Below are 25,196 nucleotides of genomic sequence, written 5' to 3'. Positions count from 1 at the left end.
GGTCACCTGACAAATATGAAGCCAATATTCACTCTCTTTTTGCTCTGTTTTTGGTCTCAATCAACCTGTAAGGAAAATGTTCAACTCTTCAGCTGTTCAATACAATACAATAGTCATAAGCTGCTAGCTGCAAACGGTGTCTCTCCGCTGTTTGGTGCTGAACAGCAGTATAGAGCTGCCTGCGTCATCTGCAAACACCGCTGACAGCAGTGATCATCAATCAAAACTTTAAGTTGGGGCCAGACAGCTAAACAAGGAACTGAAGCTCAGAGCAAAGCTTGAATAGAACTGAACATTCAGATGATGATAGGTAGGTCCGTTGCTGAAAATAATCCCTATCACATTGTTGCCAAAATATTTACATTAAAGCAAATATAATTGATATTTTTGTAATGGCAATTGGGTATGATTCAGGAAAAAGTTTCAGTCTCTGTAAAACAAGCAGAACTAAATGTACAAAATTAAAGTTTAATCAGTCTAAACTTCCATACAAATGGCAAAATTAGTATTTGACTCGCCCGATGACATCCTGTTAAAATGTGCTCTCTTCTCTATCTTTTCTTTAGATTCATGAAATGTTACTTGGAGGAAAATACAACAAATAGCTTTTCTATTTTGTCCCTGTGATAAAGCATTGTATCTATATGAGGCTGTGTGGCAGGTCATTCATTTGAAACATTTAAGCTGTACTTTACTGTATATTCAAGCTCAACACAACAGCTTTTGGGTGTGAAAAACAGACCTGTCCACACCGCTGAATTCACCCAAGGATCATGTGAGCAGTGCAATAATGTTTCAAGTTCTCCTTGTTACACATTTTTGCACCTGTGAAATTGGTTGGGTTGGTGTGGATTACCTTGAATGGGACTTCAGTGAGCAGAGCAGCAGGCACTGCCCTGGAGCCAGCCCAACACATGCCTGTCTAATGGCCGTGATATGTGAGTGGGACAGAACACGCTCGGCACACTGCGCCTCATTGATGAAGACGGGAAGATTTTCCTCTGACCAGGCATGGAATAGCCAGGTGGTCTGCCCTTGACATTTTTCATCTGTGCAAATTGGTATGTGTGGGGTAATGTGCATGAGGGAGAGGCGCGCAGAATCGCAGCGAGCAAGCGAGAGAGAAAGGAGAGAATTATGCTTTTCCTATTCCAAAGGCCGTGTTGTCCAAAACTAGCAAAGGTGTATGGTAACCAGACTGGAAGAGGACAGATGAAGTGGTTTGGAACAGTCGCCCTGCTGCCAATGTGAGACTGCTGTTCTTCCATTTAACACAGTACAGTAGCATGTCTGCCCGCTGTCTCGGTGAAAAGCGCCATTGTGCTTAACAATTAACTAGTTTGTTCGTACCTTCATTTATCTGGGCAGGGTTCGTTCTGCTCTTATGCAATCTGTCACATTCTTTGAGTTATGCACAATTTACTTGTACCTCCCAGAGTTCTGCTGCTGCCGGCCACTAACAGCTGCCATTATGTGCTCTGCTCGAGGACAGCAAAAATATACAGCAGTTGCCATGGAAGAACGCTGGTAATGGTCGAATACCAGTCCATGTACAAATAATGTGCACATTATTTTTTTTTTACTAGATTTATGTAATAAGAACAGATTAAAAACTTCTGATAACCAGTGTATTACCTGCAGAGGGATAAACTGAACCAACGTTTGGTATCTGAGGAATTGTGGTGGCAGCCAGAAGAGAAGGGCACTGCATTCTGTTTTTGTCTGAAAATACTATGCACCATACAAAAGGAAACATAAACTTTTAAAGCTAGATGCTGATCCCTTTTAATCAATTTAAATCAGTAGCTATTGGACAGACAGAGTGTTTTAATCCAATTCATTTACTCAGACTCTCTTGTAATAGACAGAGGGCGAGACAAATGTGGACATTTTTGACTGAAATGATGTTGCCTCTATTGCCTCTATGATATGTATTGCAACCCCACAACAGGTTCTGAGTGCAACACCACTGTTGTACATACAAATCCCAGGTCTGTAACAATTTGTCAGACCTGATGCAGGTGCAAACTACCAACAAAACTCATTACATCATAACGATGTCACGTGCTGAAAACTTGTATCTTGAAGAAACATACATGCATTGTTTATCATCTCTCAGTGACCTTGTCTGTTATAATAAAGCTTATGACGATTTTTGAGTTCGCGTATTACTGTGTCTGCCAAATGAATGTAATAGAGTTGCGTTGATCAATGCTGATAAAAGCTAAAATAAAAGAAGAGGTCTTTTCTGTGCTCTCTGTAAAACACAAGGTAGTTAAAATCTGAAATAAAACAAAGGGACACAATGAAGACAGACAGACGGACATACATACATTTAGGAACTTCCTCCGCCACTGGTTAAAATACATGACATAAAAACAATAAATAAGTGGGCCCATAATAATAAACAGTTGGTATGAAAATATTAAAGTGACACTGAATGAATTAAAGGGCTGTTTTGTCAGACTGGAAGGCTGAAATCCGTTGGAGACATGGTTCGTATTTTTCCATCTAATTGCGCTTCATTTCTGTTCCATCTTGAACCAGAATGACCCTGACTGCTGTCGCCGTGTCCATAAAATTGATTGCTGGAGAACTTCCAGCCTTTTTTATTGAGATGGCACCATAAAAAAGAGTCCTTACTCTCTTGTTTTTAACTTTGTGTCGGAAACCCTCCTTCCCTCCTTGATGGTTGTGAAAAATAACCTTGTACGGCCGGCTCAGCCATAGATTTGACGATTCAAATGCTCAGCCACTCATAAAGCAGTGCAGGAGGAAAGCTGGAATATGCAGTTACACAATGTCACTGGCCTGGATAACGTGTCAGACAATTTGCCAACATGATGTTGTCACGGGCGTCCATTACAAGTGCTCGTTTAAGTGACGCCGGAGTCCTGTCGGAGCCAACTTTGTAAAACCACACGCAACTCATTACAACCATCAGCTTTCGTTCTATCCCATGTACTTAGATTGCGTCTCTGAATTGCAGCTCGTTCAAGAAAGAGGACCTTCGTGCTTTGGCACTGCAGTCTGGCGGATGAGACGCAGACTATTAATCTATTTGACAAAACTGTGAGAGAGCGTGGCGCTTTCTGCGAGTGGGAACTGCGAGTTTTGAAATAATGGCCGCTGAAGGCCGACGTAAATGCCAAGACCCTCTCTCCCATCAGCCAAAAAAATGTTATCATGCGATCTTTCGCTGAGATACGGGAAAATCCTTCCCTGTTTGTTGAAACTCCTATCTGTCTATTTCTCAACAGAGGTGAGGCTCGAATCCTTAACTGATGACCCCGGCCATTACGGAGACGAGCGGGAGGGGGCAAGTGGACACACACACACACACACACACACATATATCACACACACATAAACAAAAAGATGCAGAGATAGCGTGGAGAGGAGAAATGGGTTCTCACTGTCCTCGCTGACATATTTGGGATTACGTGTTTAAAAGAACGGCCGATGGATCGATAGATAGTGGCGAGCGGATCAGGTGACAGGAAAGTGTTTACCAAACGGAGTCTACAGCTCATAAATCACAGCGGATCCTGCAGGTCTAAACACACAACTCGCTCACACTTTGGGTTCACATTACGAACAGTAACCCTTGGAACAACACCAAAGACTCGCGATGAGAGCTGCGCTCCAACACTCTGCAGCACAGTAGCTCACATTAAAGTTGTGAGTCAAACGGCCGGGGTCAAGGAGGAACACGGTGAGCTTCAGAAGGACTCCTTTATCTAAATAAATCACCTTTTCAAATTGCCCCACATTTATTTGTTTTACATATCCGATTATGTGAATGTAGCTTTACTCAGCTGGAACCGGTGGTTTGTTTGAGCGTTCACACTGTAATTCCCCTGCAAAGAAGAAAACTCCAACTCAGTACAGTGAAGTTTCACCGCCTGGCACTCTGCTGAGCCTCTGTCCATTTCTGAAAAACTCATAAAAAAAAAAAAACCCTACTTTGAAGTGGTCCCATCCCATTATTCTTAAAAATACACAGATCGAGCGGTAAAGTCGTCACCGGGGGGGAAGGTACCCTCTCAACTCGGTCCAGCTTGTAATGAAGTCAGTGAGATCGGTCAATAAGCGCTTCCTTTTTCGATGAATAAAGTCGATTAAATGTTCGGGGACTGCGCTTCGTCAGGGGGCTGTCGACGCGATTGTTCCAATTGACTTTTTAACATTTTCCACCTTCTCATCATTTTTTCCGCGCCCATCTCATTTCTTGTCACACGAGCCGCCCACGCAGTTCAAGTGTTTTACTCCGTAGTTTGGCACCACTACAGTTTTGGATTACAATTGACTGACACACCAGTGTGGGGCAGTAAATATGGGCAACTGTGCACATGCACTTGCTGTGATTAAATAACTTTACTTTGTTATTAAAAACTAGCGACAAATTTGCTAACACAGCTTATCATCAAGCACAAATCATAGTAAGACAGCTGATGTTACTTAGTAGTCTAACAGTAAGAATGCCAGCTCTGCGTCTGTCTTATTTTGCCCACTTTTGTAAAAGCAAATTTTTAACTAGCTAACTAGCTAATTCCAGCTACATTTACCAGCAGTTAACAGCTGCTTCAGCTGTCCATCAAGAAACTTTGGCAATACCAGAGAGCTGAGGCAAAGCAGCCAGAGGACATGTGAAGGAAACCAGAAAAAAACATTTTCACATACAAAAAAAAGATTCAATTTAAACGACATGGTTGGAGGTGTACACTGCAGTGCTGTTTAACTGTGTTGCGGGAGATTTACCCTGCTCACCCAAGTTAGTCAGAGCAAGAACCCAGACTCGGGGCACTGAGAGGGATTGACAGAGGCACCATTCTCCTTATTATGAGTCAGTGTACCATCAAAAATGATTCTGAAACTGTTACTTTAAGCTGAAATAGTCATTACGTCATTCTAGGCAGTGCATAGGTGCATCCGTCCTCACATGCGGTTAAAAATCGCGATTCGGGGATCAAACTTTCGACACGCTGCTTAAAAATGAGCCGACTGACGCGATTGGAGCTGACACCTGCACGTATCCCTGTAGGAGGAAAACACATTTTTTCCATGTTACTGATATTGAAGTGGATATGCAAGCATGCCTGCGCGTACACACAAGCACTGATTGTGTGAATTCTAGCACCGTGGTAGGAAGTTTTACCCGAAATGCTGACAAGAGTCATCATTTCTCCCTGAATTACAATAACAGCCTGTCGGAGGTCAGCTGCTGCTGCTGCTGCTGCTGCTGCTGCTGCTGCTGCTGCTTGTGTTTATATGTATGTGTGTGTTGCAAGATTCAGCAAAGGTCTCCCATCACTCAAAGGTTTTTGTTTTTTTTTCACTTGAACTAGATGTTGGCCACACACACACACACACACACACACACAAATGCACACACTCTCAAAAAATGCCCTCCGCCCCAGTTTGGGTATCCTTTCTCCTCTCTGTCTCATTACATTGGGTTCCATGACGGTGATCTGGTGAAAGCACCTTTACAAAGACTCGACACGATTGGGGGGGGGAGCTGGAGCCAGTTGTGAGGGGTTTAAGTTGACAGTGAGGGGAGGTGTGTGTGTGTGTGTGTGTGTGTGTGTGTGTGTGTGTGTGTGTGCGTGTGTGTGTGCGTGTGTGCCTGAGTGTGTGTGTGTGTGGCGGGCCAGCAGAGGGTAGATCGCGACATTGTCTGTTGGTGTGACTGAATGTACCTTCTGACCCCGCGCGTTGGCCCTGACGTCTAAAGGAGACGCATCCGACACTGGAGCGAGAAGCTCAGGGACTGAAGACGGAACACAAACAAACAGTGAAAAAGAAAAAGAAAAAAAACACTCGGGCTGATAGTGAGTCTGCGCACATGAGGGCCAAAGACAGGGAGAGCAAACACTTGTCAGCATATCTCCTCACCGCTGCCAGGCGTGACAGACATCTGCGGGTGTAGCACTATGTGACTGTGTGGTGCTAAAGTCTTCCGACATAATTTCATCACATTTCAGCAACTATGTGTAACAGTTCCATCTGACAGAGTCACTCCAGGCCCGGACGGAGGTAGAAATCATTCATACCGTACGAGCCTGATATTTCCTGGTGTCACTCAAGCTGCCAGTTTTGTTTTCAGGGACACTCTCTTGGAAGACGAAGGCTCCCTGCTGATTTATTTTTGCTTGTTTGTGTGTCTGCGGACTGACTGACACAGCTAACAGGCAGGATAAGGCAGCAGATGACCCGACAAGAATGAATTGCTCATGCTGGATTTCAGATCATAGATTTTGAAAAAGTGAACAGCTCAGTATGAGGCATCGAAGCACTTTCCATTAAGAAGATTATTGCTTTAAAGGGAATAAACCAAACTGGGAGCTACATTAAGTGGGTTTTTTAGTCCTTGTATTAATACGCAACACAAAGACAAGCAAACACAGTCTTACTTACTGCACTTTGCTCACTATAAAAGTGAAGCTTAAAAAAAACTGATCCGACTAATTAAAGTCTGAGTAATTCCTCTTGTTATTGCGGTGGCTTCCTCAGTGGTTGCGCCTCCCCACAGTTTGCAGTTACAGTCGCAGCGTGTGCGCGAGACGGATGAAGAGAGAAAGAGTGAACAAAACTATTCGCAGGAGACAACTGGTCCGTGTGTTTCGCCCATGTTTTGACAGTTCTGCAAGCTTATCCCCATTGTTGCGCTCTGCGAAGCTGGGAGGTGTGTGTGGTGGTGGGGGGGTTTACTCGTGGAGACAAAACTGTTACTGCACGGATAAAAGCCCTGTGCATCCTCCTCCATGACGGATGCATGTTTAGGTTGAGCAATGTGGTTACCTAACTTTGCACGGATGTCTGCTCTCTCAAAAAAGACGGGTTCATTAAAGAAAAACTGTACTTCGACACACTGTATCTTATATGCATTTTAGTGAGCTACAAACTTTTATTTACTCTGGCTTGAGTCAAACTGAAGTAACAGATTTGTGAGTGGCGGACAAAGAAGACACACTTTTGCAGTTTGTATTCAGGTTCAGCGTGTGGACATGTCTGTCTTCTTTCATATCATCTCCTCCGTCTTCTTGTGTGGTTTGGAATTCAAACTCTGCATGGAGGGCAAATCTGGGCGGCTGGCCACCTCGCCCACCCCGGCCTTTCCCTTTTAGAAACTCCCTGACGCACATGCACACACATATTCACACACACACACACACACACACACAGAACCACCATTTCCAAGTGCGCACACACTCACACATACAATTGCTGAGACACTCTTTTCAAAGCATGCTAAACCTTTAGGCCCAACAATACAGGCTGGACCTAATCTTACAGCCCTCGTCCAATCACGTGGGCTGGAAACTGAGGAGTGGAATTGATTGGCCGGTGGCCACAGGGGCCAGTTAGGGGAAGGAGAACAAGAGGAGACAACCATTGTTGATTGATTACCATGAAAGACACTTTTGTTAGCGACTTGAAGGCAGTACACTGTGCCTGCATCAAGAGGAAACGCTAGCGGTCTTAAAATAGGTCACCGTGTATACGAGACACGTCACAGAGATAGTGAGGTGTGCACAGGGCAATCTCACCAGCCCTTCATGACAGAGTAAGGTCCACGGATTATTAGCTGTGCGCAGTATTGATTAGCAGTGGTGCAAAGGTTAGCGGCGCTTGATTCTATCTGCGAATAACAAAACGCTTTGGCAAACGAGAGCAGGAGCAGAGCGATGGAAGAGAAGAGGTGAGGAAACGCGCTCAATTAGCCTTGGCTATAAACTTTTTAAACCAAAACAGCACTTTAACGTCCGCCAAACGATGCGATGACGACATTTCAGGGCTGACTTCAGCTCGCTGCCATCTCATCTTTCCACATCGCAGGTACTTCTGCGGGAGAAGATTGAGCGTGTTTGTTCTGCTGGCGGCGTTTCCATTCCCAGAAAAATCACTCGGCAGCGTCTGCGCACACCAATAAGTCAACAGGGATATGAGCTGTAGCTGGGGAAGATAAGGCTGAATCATGTTCAACTCCATATTCAAGTGAAAAATGGCGGTTAGGCGATGCAGCAATCTTATTCATAATCCTCTGGCTTTGGGAATAAGTGAAAGTGTGGTCAAGATACTATAAACTATATGTGCTTGGATGATGTGGACCGTGTTCTGGTCTCCTGACACTGGACCGCATTTTTATCTATTCGATTTCATCTTATTGAATTAGATTTTATGGACCGTCTGCTGTTTCTGGAATTTTATCTTCTACGCTACAGGCGAAGAACAATACCGTCCCTGATTCTCATCCAAACACACCTCCAACTGTTCGCAAAACACACACACACACACACACACACACACACACACACACACACACACACACACACACACACACACACAGACTCTCTCTCTCTCTCATAGTCTCCTTGTTTGTACTGCCACATAGAGACAATAATAATAATCCAAAATCACATGTCTTTTTACTTCATCTGTAGTGCATCCGGCTGCAGATTGTGTCCTGACAATCCTGCGGGCAGGAACGCTCCGCAGTCGTTTGTATGAACCTGCATTCACGGCCCTTTCACACGAGCACAAGCATTAATGCGTGACGCAGATCAAATGCGAGATGCGAGATGGCGCTCCGTGTGAGCCGCCGATCCCACATCCTGCTCACAATGCTGCGGCCCTTTGAATCCCAACGTGACCCTTCTGCCAAGGCGAAGGCCCTCACTGTGTCAGTGGCACTGATAGAAAGAGACAGAGGGGCAGCGTGCCTCTATTCACAGCCAACATACACATTAGCATAACTCCCATCGAGCGGGCAATCCACCTAGCCACCTGTGAGCTGCACAGCCCACACTCCGCAGCTCTTTCTCACCCACTCCATTCACTCGTTTCTCCTGGAACCTCATTTACATTTGTGCTTGTGTGTATGTGTGTGTGTGTGTATGTGTGAGTAGGTTTTTTTGTTTCTTGCCAGCAGAAGCAGACTGTTTTGAGGTAATGAAGTGCGCAGGCTTGAAAGGCAAGCAGGCATCATGTGTTATGTGTGGAGTAATGTGCAGGGGAGCTTGTTCAGATTCTGATGAGATGTCCAACAATGTGTAACAAACCCAGCGACTTTTTTTTCGGCGTGCTTTTTTTTTTCTTTTCTTTTTTTTTTGACCATGCGTGCTCAAGAGATGAACATAAAAATACAGCTGGAGAGACTTGCCATAGTTTGTCCTCTCTCTCACTCTCTCTCTCTTATGTTAACTTGTTTCAGAGGAGGGGTTTCTAGAGGATAAAGGGTAGAAGGAGTGTCCTGGTGGCCAGTGGGAGCCTCCCCCCGGTTCGTGATTGGCCGAGGCTCCTGTGAGTGAGAGCAGGGGAGGCCAGTAGGGAGGTGAGTGGTCTGGGAGCCTGCTAGGAGGGCAGGCAGCCACAGAGAGCAGCCACCACTGCCTCTTAAAACCTAAGGTACTCCTCATTACAGCTACAGACTTGATAGACAGAGAGCAGGGGAGGGCTGGAGACAGTGCTGAGAGCGGGAAGAGGGAAGGAGAGTGAGAAACTGTGAACAGGGAAAGTTAGAAAAGTAAGCAGTCCTGCTTGTGTGCTCACCTTTCCTTGACTGCTGCCTACCCACACCACTACCTGAGGCACACACACACACACACACACACACACACACACACACTCACACACACATGCACACACTCACACACACAGGGAGGTGTTTCAGGGAGGCTTAGAGGGCTGACTCTCCAGGGAAGAAGGGAATTAAACACTTTTGTTTCCAATCCACCGCGTCCATACTCAGGACACAGAAAGGGATTACAGCTTGTACGCCTGCCCCACTTGTTCCTCTCTTCTCTCGGCATTTTGTCCTCACTGAGTTACTTTGGAGACTTTGGATACAACCTTTTTGAATTGTTGGTTCGGGCTCAGAGAGGCATGGCACACGGACAAAAGAGCCCCAGGTGGGCATTAACCCAGGGCTCCTTCAGCTTGGCACTGGGCCTGTCGCTCTTCTCCCTCCTCCTCCTCCTCTTCACCGTCTCGGCCGCAGATGAGTACGACTACTACAGCTGGCAGTCGGACAACTTCCACAATGGCCGCTTCTACACCAAGCAGCCCCAGTGTGTGGACATACCAGCTGACCTGCGCCTGTGCCACAATGTGGGCTACAAGAAGATGAGGCTGCCCAACCTCCTGGACCACGAGACCATGCCAGAGGTGAAGCAGCAGGCGGGCAGCTGGGTGCCCCTCCTGGCCAAACGGTGCCACGCCGATACCCAGGTCTTCCTGTGCTCGCTGTTTGCACCGGTGTGCCTGGACCGGCCCATCTATCCCTGCCGCTCGCTGTGTGAGGCTGTGAGGGACAGCTGTGCTCCGGTGATGGAGACCTATGGCTTCCCCTGGCCGGAGATGCTGACCTGCGATAAGTTTCCAATTGATAACGACCTCTGCATTCCCATGCAGTTCACTGGGAACCAGGCGACCCAGCCACCAGGTAGGGCAGCTGTGTGCACTCACCCCAACACACCAACTCATTCAAGCATCAATGCACTCATATAAGTTAAAAGTCCACAATAGTGTAACTGACTTAATTATGAGTGTGGTTACTGAAGAACTCACTAATCAAAAGTTTGAATTACATTTTTTGCAATAGGTAAAATGTGTTTTTGTTTTTTTTTTCATATTTTAGCATAAAAAATTTGCACAACCTCTACTGTCAGTGTTCTTTTCAAAAGTCAAAATGTCATGTGGCAAGCAAGGTAACGTCATCCTAAATGAAGTTGAGTTGATAATAATTTTAAAAAATCTACATTTTCGTGCATAAAAAGCATGCTATGACTTGTTTTGGTCATCAAGGTTAAAAACTGAAATAATAATCAGTCAAAAAGATGACATCACTGCTACACTGTGAAATGTGATGTGTGGACCCAAGTACAAAAAAAAGAAAAAGAAAAGAAAGGATAAAAAAAAAGAGTAAAATATAACGATCTCATCCAGTAACGTTTACCAAGACGAATGAGCGTTCAAGAGCCTGCAGAGTGAGAGCCTGTCAGCCTCAAAAGGTTCCCTCGCACTGCGATAATGACAGACGAAAGTTTAATTGAGAGAATATCCAGAGGAGGTCGGCGAGGGAGACAAGAGCAGGAAGAGGCTAAGGGGGGAAAGTTCTCCAGTAAGTGGACGGTGGAGGACGGCTCCCTGCCATCTGCATGCGCCTCAGGGAGGGACAGAGACAGGCTGAGAGAGACAGACAGGAGACTGAGAGACTCCGGAGGCCAGATCGCTCCCTCAGTTAAGATTAATGGACTGTTATGTTAAACACGTCTTACCTGAAAAGGCGACACACGCGCACACGCATGCCTGCATACAGACACACACACACACACACACACACCTTTATCAGCAGACATCCATCAGCAGACAATCAATCAATCTCACAACTGAGTGGATTTCAAAGCTGTCATACATGCAGCTCACAAGTTGGCCAGCGAGTGTAAATGAAGAAAATGAACTCAAGATGAGGGGGTAAAAGAAGGAAAATCACTACAGTGGGGTTTCTGAGAGATCTGATTCACAAAAGAAAAAAAAAAGTTAAATGTGAGTGAGAGAATAGACAAATGGGCCAATAGTGAGCTGTGAGAGAGTGAGTGGGAACTACATGGAGAGGAATAGGTGTGTGTGTGTGTGTGTGTGTGTGTGTGTGTGTGTGTGTGTGTGTGTGTGTGTGTGTGTGTGTGTGTGTGTGTGTGTGTGCGCATGTGTGTGTGCGACTACTTAAGCAGCCTCTTGCACAAAAGCAGTCAGCCCTGAGAGGGGGAGAGAGGGAGTTGATGAGAGTCTTTAGACAGTGGAAGGGGGGACAGTCCCCACTGTGTCCCGGCCTGCTTCGCTTTTGTTGGGTCTGGCAGCCAGCAGGCCAATTAGCTAGGAGGCCAATTACCGAGCTCCCCTGCTAATTAGTCGACATGACAGGACAAGAGACGCAGGAGGAGAATGGGAATGGCTAAAGTCTGATTGTCCCTGAGAGAGCCGAATGGAGAGGAGTGAATGGGGAGGGAAGCGGGAGAGCAAAGAGAGGCAGACGGTGTATAGAATGAGAGAGAAGCTGCTTCCTGCAGCATAAAAAAGTGTCTGCTTTCAATAAAAGCCCTGAGAAAATGCTTTATTATTCTCATTATTCCACTTCTAGCCTTTAACTGTTTATTGCCCTTTCTTATCTGCTCAGAGTGAAGTGTTCCTGCATGTTAATATTTGACTATATATATATATATATATACTATATTTGACTCTCTCTCTCTCTCAATATATATATATATATATATGTATATAGTGAAAGTGATTTCCTTGACTCAAGCTGTTAACACACAAAAAATGATTTCAAGTTGCGCGACATATCTTTGCTTTTTATCAGTAAATGCTCACAGCGTGCTGACATCTAACCGTCAACAGAAAAAAAAAAGTGGGAAAATAAAAATCACGAGAGGATCCTCTGGTGAATTCATGCAGAACCGACTTATTCCATCAGGAAAAATGGCTGCTGTGTTTTTGTAGGACTGACATCAACTATGTGACATTTTGGCTTTACAGAGCCATAACTCATTCGTTTTTTTCTACACGCTGCCTGTGAAGGAGGCAGCTTCGACTTCATCTGTCACCCCCGTCAAACGGCCAGCTGCTTGTTGATCTTATCTAATCAAATAATGATCAGAGGCAGCTAGATTACAGAAAGTGGTGCGAGATCGGTGTACAAATGTGGAGGGGATCGCTGATCTGATGCAGTCTCATGCAGAGCGAGAGGCAGACGAGCTGTGTTAAATGTTTAAAGAATGAATCAAAAATTTAAAAGTTTTAAAACGTAATTCGGGTGTGTTCTTGTGTGCGCCATGCGTGTGTGTGTGTGTTTGAAACCGAGAGTGAACCCATATCACTTGTAGCCTGGAGGCTCAGTCACTGACATTTTGTTAAGAACCAGAGATTCTCAGATGTGCCGATGAGGCCATCCTGAGGACAAGCTTTTGGCTCTAAAACACACACACATGAACACACACACACAGAAAGAGAGAGAGAGAGAGAGAGAGAGAGAGAGAGAGAGACAAACATGGCCAGCAATAATAAAAAGGAAAGAATTTCAGCTAAGAACTGTTAGAAGTGAGTTTCCTGGGAATCCTCTGTGTCCAAGCACATGAAGGATCCTCTTCACACAGGATCATGTGAGGACTCCGGTGGTAATCCAGGTGAAGCTGAAGAAGTTGGATCAATCGCAGGAATTAAGTGCGGCGCTACCTGCTGCTCTCCCTGTCCGGGAGGCCCCGATGCTATCTGAGCTATTCTGCAATTACATGATATAGCACGGTTCGAGGGCTCCTGTGGAAACTAACAGTACAGAGTTAGATTCACTTTCCACCTCTCTGTCATCGCCAAAACTGAGACCAACACCAACACCACCTGAGCTCAGGTTGTGTGTGTGTGTGTGTGTGTGAGAGAGAGAGAGAGAGAGAGAGAGAGAGAGGGGCCCATGGGGTGTGATTATGTGAAATACAAGTCTGTAGATTTTATACCAGGGAAGACAAGGAGCAGGAAAAAAAAGAAAGAAAGAAAAAGCACAGCTGAGCTCAGGCTGTCAGGCAGAGCACAGAGCACCTCCACCTTCCTCTGTTAATGAGCCCACTGTCAGCATCGGCAAATCAACGCGCATGAGAGGGGTGTGGGGTTGGATTCTGCGCTCTCTGCTTAAGTGTAGGGGTAAACTCCATAACTTCAAACTGCATGTTCTTGAACACAATATGCACGTTGTCCGGTGAAAGTCGTTGAAATTGCATGGTGTGAAAGATATTGTCTGTCCTCGCCGTACTCATTGATGCGGCTAGTGTAAGTTACAACCGCACTAACGGAGACAGGCAGCACTGTCGGGTCCCCCGGCAGCACAATGGGCGCTACTCATGTGGCCCTGGCTGCTATATGAAAGGGGAAAATGTGATCCAATGCTCTGTGCATGGAAGACTGCCTCGGCCTTTTGAGAATGTATTTTCTCTTCTGTAAGGATTCCTACAGATGCGAGGAGCGTGCTGTGTTTTAGGGGCCCCGGGGGCTGCCTGCGGGCTGCGTTTAAGTCCACCTCTGTCCGTCTGCATGCCGCATTAAAACAGATGTTAGGCCCGCCGACATAAATCACACGCTGCATTTCATCTCCGGCACAGTACCGTTTTATGTCATAAGTGTTGCTGCTCGGAACTTAAAGGGCCCAAATGAGGCATGGGACGGCGACCCGCCGCATACTTTCAACGGAACGCTCTTCCCATGAATGTCGGCGTGACGCCGCTGGGGACGAGGGGGACAAGACACGTCGCGGGACCGCATGACGACATCGTTGGATCTTTTGTGTGAAGCTGCGTGAGAGAAAGCGAGCAGTGTGTCACTTTTGTCAGATTTTGCCAAACTCTCAAGTCTGTTCTGTACCCAGATTTGTGAAATGTTGTAAACATAAAAAAAAAAAAGTGATTTACAGTGTTTGTGTTTTCAACAGAATGTTTGAAGTGACTGAGAGGGATTCTTGAATGTCATGTCATGACAAATGGAGTCTTTTAGGGATAATTTGCGGTTGGGCAAACAAGGCGTTTCTGCTCTTTTAGGGATGGCTGTAATTTACGTAGCTGAAACCGTAAAATCATGCATGGAGCAATTTCCTTCAGCACCAACTGATTACAACAAAATCGCAATGATGACATCATCACCGTGCTGTCATGTTTCGGGAGGTCACAGCCGGACATCATATCTCATTGGCGCACACTGACACTTCTTTGGGACCTTCTAGTCCAACACTGTGTCACTTTTCTTTATCAGGAACAATAAGAACAAGCATGTTTTTGAACAAGCTTTTCTATGACTATGAGGATATTTTGTTGAATCAGTCTCTCTAATTTGTGAAAATACTGAGATGGAAAAACCGTTTAAAGAGAAGAGTGAAAGAGAGGAGAAAAAGCCGGTGAGAGGCAGAAGATACAGCATGTGAGAGCAGACAAAACTGGAGAAAGTGATATGAGCCACAGAGCTATGACTAAGTGAAGTTGTGCAGTTAAATTTCTGGACTCTTGCCGTACGTCGTTTCCACTCTGGCTTGCCGTTTGAAGATTAACAGCAGGGCTTTCCAGCAGACCACCTCCCTGCCCACCCCGCTCCCATCGTCCCTTTCCTCAGCCCTCGACTCCCACCCTCTTCATCGGCAGCTCTGAGAGACAATATTAAAAAAAAAGTTCGACACTTGTTGGGAGTGTGTTACACTTTCTGCGATAAACCAGCGCGCAAAAGACGAAAAGCAGCACACGAGACGGAGTCAAGTCCAAAGTCAACCAGAGCGAGAACACAAGTCTCACGCTTTAATCACATGCCGCGGTAACAGAAAATTCCTGAACTGCTTTGAGATGATGGCAAAATGCATTAATGACCTAATGTCAAAATATTTGCTGAGTGGAAATGTGTCCAGGAAAGAAAAAAAACAAAACAAAACACACAGAGTCATGCAGCAGTGATTCCCACCAGAACATGACCGAGATTCCCCGGACAGAGACCAGACAGTGATATGGGGGCAGCCGTCGCTTAATTGATTTCTCGGCAGCATCCAAACGGCGGTTTCTCAGTCCAAGCCCAGCTAAGTTTCGTGGAGGGGCTGCTTTCTCCTGACACATGCTCTGGCATCCACGCAGCTGGGCCTCCTGCCAACATACCACCCCTGTGAAAACCAGAGTGAATTACCGTGGAGCCTGAATAAGACGTAACAGCTTCAAGGGAATCATTCAAAACAGACAAATCCAGAGTTTTGGCAAGTCTTGATCCGTGTGTGTGTACGTGTGTGTGTGTGTGTGTGTGTGTGTGTGTGTGTGTGTGTGTGTGTGTGTGTGTGTGTGTGTGTGTGTGCGCGCGTGCATTTCCGTGCTCTTGTCCTCAGTCCTCATGTCAGCACCAGACAATTAGAGGCCTGACCCCTGTAGGCCTCGCAGGTCTCTCGCCTGCGAAAGCATGGGAACCCTCAGAGGAGGAAAAACTGGCAGTCACTCTGCAAGAACATGGTTCAGCTCCCTCTGAAACACACATACGAGTGCACACACACACACACACACACGCTCAGTTGTGGTTAAGGGGGTTCACCTCCCCACGACCCGAGCAGCGAAGCATGCCAAACTTTGACCCCTCTCATTATCTAGCCAGACGCTGAGGTTGGGGCTGGGGTGATAACCTTTGAACCCTGACTCCTAACCCAGGGGCCTGGGCTGGACCGTGCGAGGATAATCCTGTGTGCGTTTTGTGTGGCTGCGCGTTTGCATATGTGTGACACACAAGAAAAGGGGACAGCAAGCCGTTTGGGGGTAGAGGTCGGAACATATTTTGGATGTTACATAAATTTATTATTTTTTTAAATGTAGCTCCCACGGAAGCCGTCGTCCTCAAAAAGGCTGCAGAATGTCAGCGCTGTTGTCCCTCGCTGGTGATATATCTCTGCCCTCTAGGTGTAAACATACATGTGGTGCAGGGGAGATGTCGACCGCATCCTTCTCTCCCTGACCCTTTCTAATATTATACCCCAGTCTCTCCATCAGCACAAGGCTCTGTTCTGTGGACGAGCGGTCTGATATTAAATGCGTGGAGCTAGAACCAGCCCCTCCGGGATTACATGGAGTTCATGCAGTGATTGTCATAATAAAGTTTTATATTGAAGAGCCTTTGGAGAAAATTGAAAGGGATTACGAAGCATGTTTGTGCGTCTGAGAAAGAACAGACCGAGCGCTTTGAAAGCAAGATTTTGTAAGTGGTGTGGGCGATTGAAGCGAGAGGAAATATCTGATCCGGTCAAAATGTTTTGAAAATGCGTCACATCCAAGCATATTTTGGTGAGTTTTAAGCTTTATACATGCAACATGCAAGATGTTGCTGTAATATAAGTAAAAAGGCCTCCTGTAAGGCCTGCACTTCTCTCTCAGGCTGGATCTCCACTGCGTAGGTGCGCGAAAACAATCAACAGACCCAAATCAAAGTTAAACACGCTCTTGAGAAAGGCAGACACGACCATAAATTCGGACTTAAAAATAAACCGAGCTCGCTGCTTCGGTCTCCCCTCCGCTGTTTCACAATGTGTGGTTGCTGTGTGGCCTAAGTGCCGCTGGCCGCGTGTGCGCACTGAATCACTTTTCGCCGTGTTGAGCTGCTCCTGCTGCAGCAGAGTTTACCTTTCTGCACAGCCAAGACCACGCCCGCGCCACCAAAATATACAGGGGTCAGAATAAAAACATTTTGTCCTGTGTAATTGCAGGGCAAACATCAGTCAGCCTGCTGGACTGTATATTCGCACTGCAGCAAATAGCCTCTGACAAGAGGAGGGGGGGCCGCAAATAAGTGCCTCCAAAGTGCTCAGGCCTTAATGATTTCATACTGACACAGCCTTGGTTTTGCTGACTTGCACTTGACTAACAGTGACCTCAACTCTGCCGTTAGCTGTTCGCTAATCTGGCCTTAATGTAATATTACTAATGATGAATTATGTTTCTGTCCTCTCAGTGTCCAAGGTGTGCCCTCCGTGTGACAATGAGCTGAAAGCAGACAACATCATGGAACATTACTGCGCCAGTGACTTCGGTAAGTACCAGAAATGAAAAAAAGAGCGAAACCTGCATGTAAACACGACAGGTATACCTTCCCCGCCTGTGGGTGGCGACATCAAATGCTCAACATCTGCAGCACAGGCTAGCACGTGTGAAGCTAGTCTGGAAGTGATAGAACCCCCTTGTGTAGAATCTGCAGCCTGCTAAACGTGATTATGTGAGCTTGTAGGTGACTCACAAAGCCAGCAACAATGTAGGACTGTGCTGTCTGCACGCCATTCATAAGCCAGGTTTCCCTCCAAAGGTTTTTGCAATTTTTTAACTAAATTTCAAGTAAATTGGCGAACGAAAAATGCAAGTGAATGCTTGTTTCCATCCACAATTATTAGGAGTTGGCTCATCGAGTTAAGCAAACGGTGCCGCCAATTCTCCAGACAGAAAACCATTGTACTCCTGCAGAAGAAGAGGGCACGAAGAGATCATGTAACGAGTAAGGTGCCGGTTGAACTTCAAACGGTGAAAAGCAATGTAGCCACCTGGAAATCTGACCTCTGATCTGTTTCATGTGTTAATGTGAGGATGGTGACATCAGATCTGTGTGGAGCGACAAGACTTGGAATCCTGCCGCTATTTTTCATCTCTTAGTAAAGAAGCTTTAGTTGGTGTTCAGTAACATGTTGCATATATGTATATGAGTTATGGATGCCATTATTTATACATTAATTCCGTTCCAGTTGCACGTTGTGTACCAAGATTTTGCGATCATAATTGGGGGGGATTGGGTGCAAATTGAAATTGTGCATAAAAACAAATTGATAAAACCTCAGCACAAACTGTTACACTTCTTGCATGAGTTACTAATATAAAAAACAGAAATCAAAAATGAAAGCTTTTTAGCATCAGCTCTTACAAACTTGCACTAAAAGTGGACATTCATGTCACATGTCTACCATCAGTATTCTACAGATTCTTACATCATGTAAGATAGCAAAAATAAAAGCAGCACTACTGCAAAGTATCTCTTGTGCTCATGCAGACACACTGAATGAAAACATCCCATCAACACTGAAATATTATGCACATAGTTCTTTATCGTCTAAACTTCACGAAAGCCTGAGATCTAAATACCATACAACACTTTTAAACACATTTCACATATTATGCAGTTTAGTTGTTCATCTTCATTTTTGTCGGCAGACACGAAGATAATTTAATATTTCTTGTTTTCTGCTCTGATCCTCCTCTTCCGTTAAGCCACATGTTTGTAAGTATTTGCAGGAAATGGTCGAAATGAGCTCAGACGTGAACAGGCAGAACACATTCATTCTGCACTATTCCCTCTGCCAGTGTGTCCACTTTTCTTCTCATACACTGATAAATTAATCGAACGGCTCTCCCTCCCCAAAGTCCATTCAACGCTGCTTTCTCAACTTTCTGCTTCCAAGTATTTCAGTTTCACCACAGTAATGACCCGCACACCCAGCCAAAACTTAATTATTCCATTATTTCTGCTCATCGAGGCTTTTGGCCCATCGTGCTCCACAGCAGCTGAGTTTCTGCTTGCATGGATGATTGGCCCGCTCTTTAGAGCTAATGATATACTGCTCTCTGTTCTCTCTGGTCATGAGATCCTGAGTACTGAACTAGAAATGGTGACAAAGAGCTCATAACCCTTGGAGACTCGTGAAGAACAAGGACTATGGTTCTTGAACCGATTAGGGAGAAAAGTGTAATTGAAAGTGAAATGTGGCCAGACGGGTTCCGAAAACGATATTTCTCCACGGCAGTTGTCCCTCAGAGGAGATGTCTGCACTTTGAAAGAGACAACGTTTCGAAATACGACTCCTGGCACTTGCCCACGCGATACAAATGAATCCACAGAACATGACCCTTTATAAATCATAAATTAATAAACATCCAAGACATCACGTCCAACAACAACATTAAAATACGTCTTTGTGCATGTTACTCACACTCTGAGCCGCAGCCAAAACGTAGGCTCATCCCCGTAATTAATCACGACATTACCAAATCACATGTATTTATTATTCGTGCGATTAATGCCAGGATTACACATCTCTATCTCCCAACACGAGGGTGTTTTGGGGATCAGAAAGATTCTTTCTGTTCATTAGAGTGAAACATGATTACGTATGAAAGCAGATTTTAGTGGTTATTAATGTAAATGACTGGATGAGACATGAGGATGAGCAGAGAAGCGGAGATAACCATGACGCATGCATGTGGAGATCAAGGCAAGAATGACTCCGCAGTGTTATTCTATAGGAGGATAGCTGATTACAGCGTGATCACACGCCTCGTGAGCACTCCAGCCTATTCATCTTCGGACAGCGTTTCGCCCCCAGAGCATGTTGCGCTTCGTGTTTTATTACAGCCATACTTTTGATGTCTGATCTCGCCACATTCCTCGAGGAACCGTGGCAGAAGGGCAGAAAAGAAAGGGGGAGGGACGCGAGTCGGGCGGGTTACGGTCACGAAGCCGACACCAGGTTGGTCGGGAGGTCTCTTGCTGTAAGACGACCCTGTTTGTTCCCAAAATGACGACACAATTCTCCCTCCTTGTGTTTCCATCTGTTTTCTACACCTCCACGCTTCCTCTGCTCACTTTAAAGAAAGCGAGTTTGTATAAAGACGTGGGCGCAGCTCGTCACATGGATACAGGCCAGGCTGCACCGTGGGACCCCCGCTGCACACTGAATATGAGTGACACAGAGAGGGAAATAATTTTATCCTTTCTATCTTTACTGGACGCACACATGCACATGAATGCATTCATTCACAAACACGCTCAAGGCACATAGGCAAATGCGGCGCATAAAAACAAACGTCCTCCGCAACGGAGCCGCATGTGAACCAGGACGCAGATTACGGGCAGCTCGACACACACATTCCTTCCCGAACATGCTATCACCTCGCATGTACTGTATACGTATCAGAGTGTACCGAGGGATGTTTATGCAACCGTAGACAAGCAGGCGAGAAGCGAAATGGCGATCTTCCAGCGGGCCCGGGCACATAGCGATGCTTCATACCGACCCTGCGCCTTTGCCCGGCCCGTGATTAATTTCACCTGTCAAAATGTTCACCCAGAGAATTCCTCTTTCAAATGCTTGGCAGTTCAATTTTAATCTCTCACATGATAAAATATGATCTTATAAACACGGAGCGCGATGGGAGATACAAGTCAGTACTTCATTAGGACGAGAGACCAAAGTTCGCTGTAACTGAACTCCACATATGCTGAAAATGGTTATTTGTTCTGGATTTTCCTGTTCTAAAAATACAGGGACATATTTTTAGACATTGATTGGATCTGACTACTAAGTGATTGTGTTCCCGTGAAAAAATATTACTGATGTTACAACCACAGCAGGAATTTAAAGACTCAAATCAGATTGACATCCAAAAAATTAAGACTTGAGACTTGATTTAGACTCGCACTGTGAGACTTCCAGCAAAAACATTGGTTTCAAGATTTGACAGCTTGTCCGCAGCAGAAAAACGAATGTAAACGTTAACTATCCAAGCAGCGTATATGGGCTGTAGTTATTATGACGGGAGCAAAGGAGGAACTCAGGTGATGTTGTATGAAGAATGACTGAGTCAGCAGTCAGTGTTGACTTATTTTACCTGACACAAGGTAGTAAACTTACATCGCTCACGTAACTGCATAAAATGTGATTGACCTATTGGAAACTAACCACGCAGTATTGATGCCTACATCTAACAAAATGCGACTATTTCACATGTCAGCCACGTTGTGACGAAGGTCCACATGCAGGACGCTTGTCGCTGGCACTCTTGGTACCATGATCATATCTGGTCGGCTGTGTCCTTTTGGGGAAAGGTCGTACATGTCATTTTGGAGTCCTTGGCAACATACAGTCATTTGGGTATGAGAGTGTGCGGGGATTTGACCTATAGAAATCCGGTGGCAAGAATAAAACCTAAGACCGCACCAGAGCTTTTTGTTCTGAAAGGACCTGGTCCCAGTTTAGCCCAGTTGTGAGGTAAATGTGTGATTATTTGGAAGACTTTGCATCTTGACTTGCAGTTTGGAGGACTTGATTTGAACTTGCTTTGCACGACTTTGGTTGCAGCTCCAAAAACATGTCCTCCTTTTCATTTATGGGTCCCCCCCCCCCGCCAGTCAGTTACACAAACATAGACACAGGATGCAGTTTTTATACGCTGCAGGAGAGGTTAACTGATGACACCCAAGAGAGGTGTAAAATGGCACAGCGCAGAGCTCAGTGCTGTACCTGCAGAAGGCAGAAATGGCAGAAGTGCTCGAAGTAAACACGAACAAGGGAAGCGACACATAAACAGCGTCTGGGTGTAAATATATCTGTTTGTGCTGAGTTAAAATATCTCTCCCTCTCTTGTCCCTCAGCCCTCAAGATGAAAATCAAGGAGGTGAAGAAGGAGAAGGGTGACCGGAAGCTGATTGCAGCACAGAAGAAGAAGAAAGTGTTGAAGCAGGGTGTGCTGAGGAAGAAGGACCTGAAGAAACTGACTCTGTACATCAAGAATGGCGCCAACTGCCCTTGCTCCCAGCTGGACAGCCTGGGCTCCAGCTTCCTCATCATGGGCCGCAAGGTGGACCAGCAGCTGCTGCTCATGTCCATTCACAAGTGGGACAAGAAGAGCAAGGAGCTCAAGTTCGCCATCAAGTACATGAAGTCCCATCAGTGTCCCACCTACCACACCGTCTTCCAGTGATGCGGTACTTCGATCGCTCCCCACGTTCCACCCTGTTCCACCCACCTAATTCACGTTTCAGTAATGTGTCCCTGAACCCCAGATCCCTGCCAAATCTGTTACCGGCCCACCACACAGCTCTGGTCCAGCTTTTATTCCCTCAGCTTTAAACATCAATCAGGCACTCGAGGGGATCGTCCTGATCTGCTTAGACGAATCAGACACATTAATGGTGGAGCTGGGAGACCTGCAGCCTCCTCCGAATAATAGAAGAAGCCCGACACCACAGACTTTATAACAATTAGGGTGATTTCATTTCATTTCCCAAGCAAAACCACACAATCCGATTTTTCCCTGCTGCGATCCGATAGAGCCTTCTTGAACAATTCTACTTTTCTTCCTCTGATATAGTAAGACCAATCACTTGTATGATATCTTACAGCAACTTTATCAATTAGACAGTGGCATTGAGAAACGGGAACCTAAAGTTCTGAGGCAACAATTTGAGGGAAGAGATATTTGATAATGCATCGATTACAGACAGACAGAATGGAAAGGGAGCCGAGTGGGAAGGCAGGGCTTGTTACAGAGAGATGATTGGCTGCATGTGTGGGCTGTGCAATGGGCCAGTTCACACACTGGCACAGAGCTCCCGGGAACAACATCAAAGCAAAGAAATGTAGATGATCCACTTAACTGTATGTTTTAATAATGTAAAAAGTAGGTAATTCAGATGAAAACTAGATGGTTAGAAAACTGGGCTTTTTCCTTTTATCCCTGCCGGGAAAAGAAGACCGATGGAACGAGACAGACTGACGGACTGGATGATGCTTCCACTGACTTTGTGCAGCACCGTTTTTGTGGCCTGAAAGAGGGAAACTTGAATATCTTTTGCGTTTTTCAATTGGAGACAGAAGGAGGTTGAGGCAGAGAAGACATCTTCTTGAAAATGAGTGGAGAATAGAGGAGAAAGAGAGAGAGAGAGAGAGAGAGAAAGAGACTCTGGACAGAACCAACAGTGTTGGGTTGATAAGTCTCTGGTGCTCGCTGTTTTTTTTTTTGTTTTTTTTTCACTATCACTCTTCAAATGTTTCTCTTTTTTTACTTAAATTTTTGGATTTGCTTCAGTTAAACGTATAATGTATGAGAGCAGAAATCATACATACAGACATAGCACCTGAACTCACTGTCGCCGTAGCAATAAAAGATGCAGAAATTTAACTTTGACAATATTTTCTAATCAGTTAATCTGTAAGTAGTTCTGTTACTGAAATACATCTTTGTTTTACAAAAAAAAAGTAAATGAATAAAATATATTTGAAATTTTTATAAAGTATATTTCTTCAAAATGTGTACATATATACAAAATGTCTTTCTTTATCATTGTGATTAAACCACAAACTGCACACTACTCTTCTGACTTCATCACCTGGGCATAATGTTTGCTTGGTTGAGAAAACGCATAAGTGCATAATTACACACAAAGCAGAGAGAAAGTTAGTGATATCTGAAAAACTGTTATCACAACAACCATGTCCAAATCACAGGAGCTGCTGTTTTTTGCAAAATGCACATTTCCACATAACGTTGTTTTAAATATTATGCTAAAGATGCCCATGGCTGTGAAATATATAATGCCAAATAAATAATGCAAATTATTTTAAAAATCACATTAACGTTGATCTAATCAAATCAAAATGCAACTTTCAATTACTTATTTCCCTTGAAAGTGGAAAATGAAACTCACAGGTCCCTGATCTAAGTAGAAGTTCTCTCAAAAAACATGGCATAAAGGACTGTAAGAGTGCACATGGTCTCGCTTGCACCTTCAACTCTCCGTTCAAAGGGGGGGAAAAAAAGATGGGAAGCCTGAATTACGCTTTGTGCGATGCCAAGATCTTGCAGATCCATGGTGGGCCTTAAGCTCTACACAAAGCCTGGGCTTCAAAACCACCAGTGAGTATTTAGTGTTACAGAGTGAAGGGGTGACGCGGACAGACAGCAGGCTGCAGTGTACCCGACCAACTTTATCAAAACCATCCAGGGCTTAATGACTCCAGACGCACACATAACTAATTCAGTGCAGTTTAAAGAATTTGGCGTCTTTGTTCTCCAGAAAGCGAGATGGATCGACTGTGACACAGTGTGATGTTTATGGTCTTCCACCCTTATTTCCCGAAATGTGGAGACTTTTGGACACCGTTCGAAGCGTGACCGCCAGTAGACTGATGACCTATTTCCTGCTGATTGTGGAGATAGCGCGCACTCTGTCTCGAGACTGTGGAATGACAGAAACGAGAGGGGACAAGGTTAATGGCTAAAGGAGTGTTGGACAGGTCCTGCTTTTATCAGAGACTTCAAAATCAGCAGATTCTTCCGTGAGCGATCAAACACCGTCAGCGCTGAGCTAGAAATTCAATTTCCATGCAGGTGGAGGAGGCTTTGTCGGAAAGTGTCGAGCCCTTCCTTCAGAGCTGAATCGGATCTCACGCCGATGATTACATGTCATGATGAGCAGCTTTCATATAAAAAGATGTGAGCTGGGAGGAGGAGGGGGACGTAAAAAGAGGGAAGGTGAAAAAGGAGACGGAGGAGAAACCTGGCCGTGGCCCAAAGACACCCATCAGCACCTCCTCAAAGGTCCCTTGGTGTACATAGTTAATAAGGGCCTGATGAGGGACCAGTGACACACAAAGAAACACACTCGAATACACTCAAAAGACACACACGCAGGGAAGAATATGACGACAACCTTCCATTGTCTCACATACGTCCAACGAGACCTCGAATCAAACATCAACATCAGTCCAATCAGAACATGCATGCGCTAAGACTGATTGGTTACAGAAAGGTAGTGCAGAAAGGACTTGGTCATCTCACACACACACACACACACACACACACACACACACACACACACACACACACACA

The 25,196-nt window shown here is 45.3% G+C and overlaps 1 protein-coding gene across 1 annotated transcript; it reads left to right on the top strand.

The window, feature by feature from the left end:
- Positions 1-7,596: 7,596 nt before the first annotated feature.
- Positions 7,597-23,671, top strand: sfrp5 (secreted frizzled-related protein 5). The gene is made up of 4 exons (XM_037124047.1): positions 7,597-7,705; positions 9,218-10,447; positions 17,500-17,577; positions 21,958-23,671. The coding sequence occupies exons 2-4, from the start codon at positions 9,889-9,891 to the stop codon at positions 22,284-22,286; spliced, it is 966 nt and encodes a 321-aa protein (XP_036979942.1). The 5' UTR covers positions 7,597-7,705; positions 9,218-9,888; the 3' UTR covers positions 22,287-23,671.
- Positions 23,672-25,196: the final 1,525 nt, after the last annotated feature.

This window comes from Acanthopagrus latus, chromosome 15 (genome assembly GCF_904848185.1).
Source record: "Acanthopagrus latus isolate v.2019 chromosome 15, fAcaLat1.1, whole genome shotgun sequence".
Lineage (NCBI taxonomy): Eukaryota > Metazoa > Chordata > Actinopteri > Spariformes > Sparidae > Acanthopagrus > Acanthopagrus latus.
Note: the sequence above shows the minus strand (reverse complement) of the source record. Positions and strands in the feature narration are given on the sequence as shown.

What these genes read in the sequence shown, in the direction of transcription:
- sfrp5 (XM_037124047.1), top strand. Translation starts at nt 9,889, where the DNA reads ATGGCACACGGACAAAAGAGCCCCAGGTGGGCATTAACCCAGGGCTCC. An exon ending in CCAGGCGACCCAGCCACCAG is followed by an intron (nt 10,448 to 17,499) that starts GTAGGGCAGCTG and finishes CTGTCCTCTCAG; the next exon opens with TGTCCAAGGTGTGCCCTCCG. An exon ending in TTACTGCGCCAGTGACTTCG is followed by an intron (nt 17,578 to 21,957) that starts GTAAGTACCAGA and finishes CTTGTCCCTCAG; the next exon opens with CCCTCAAGATGAAAATCAAG.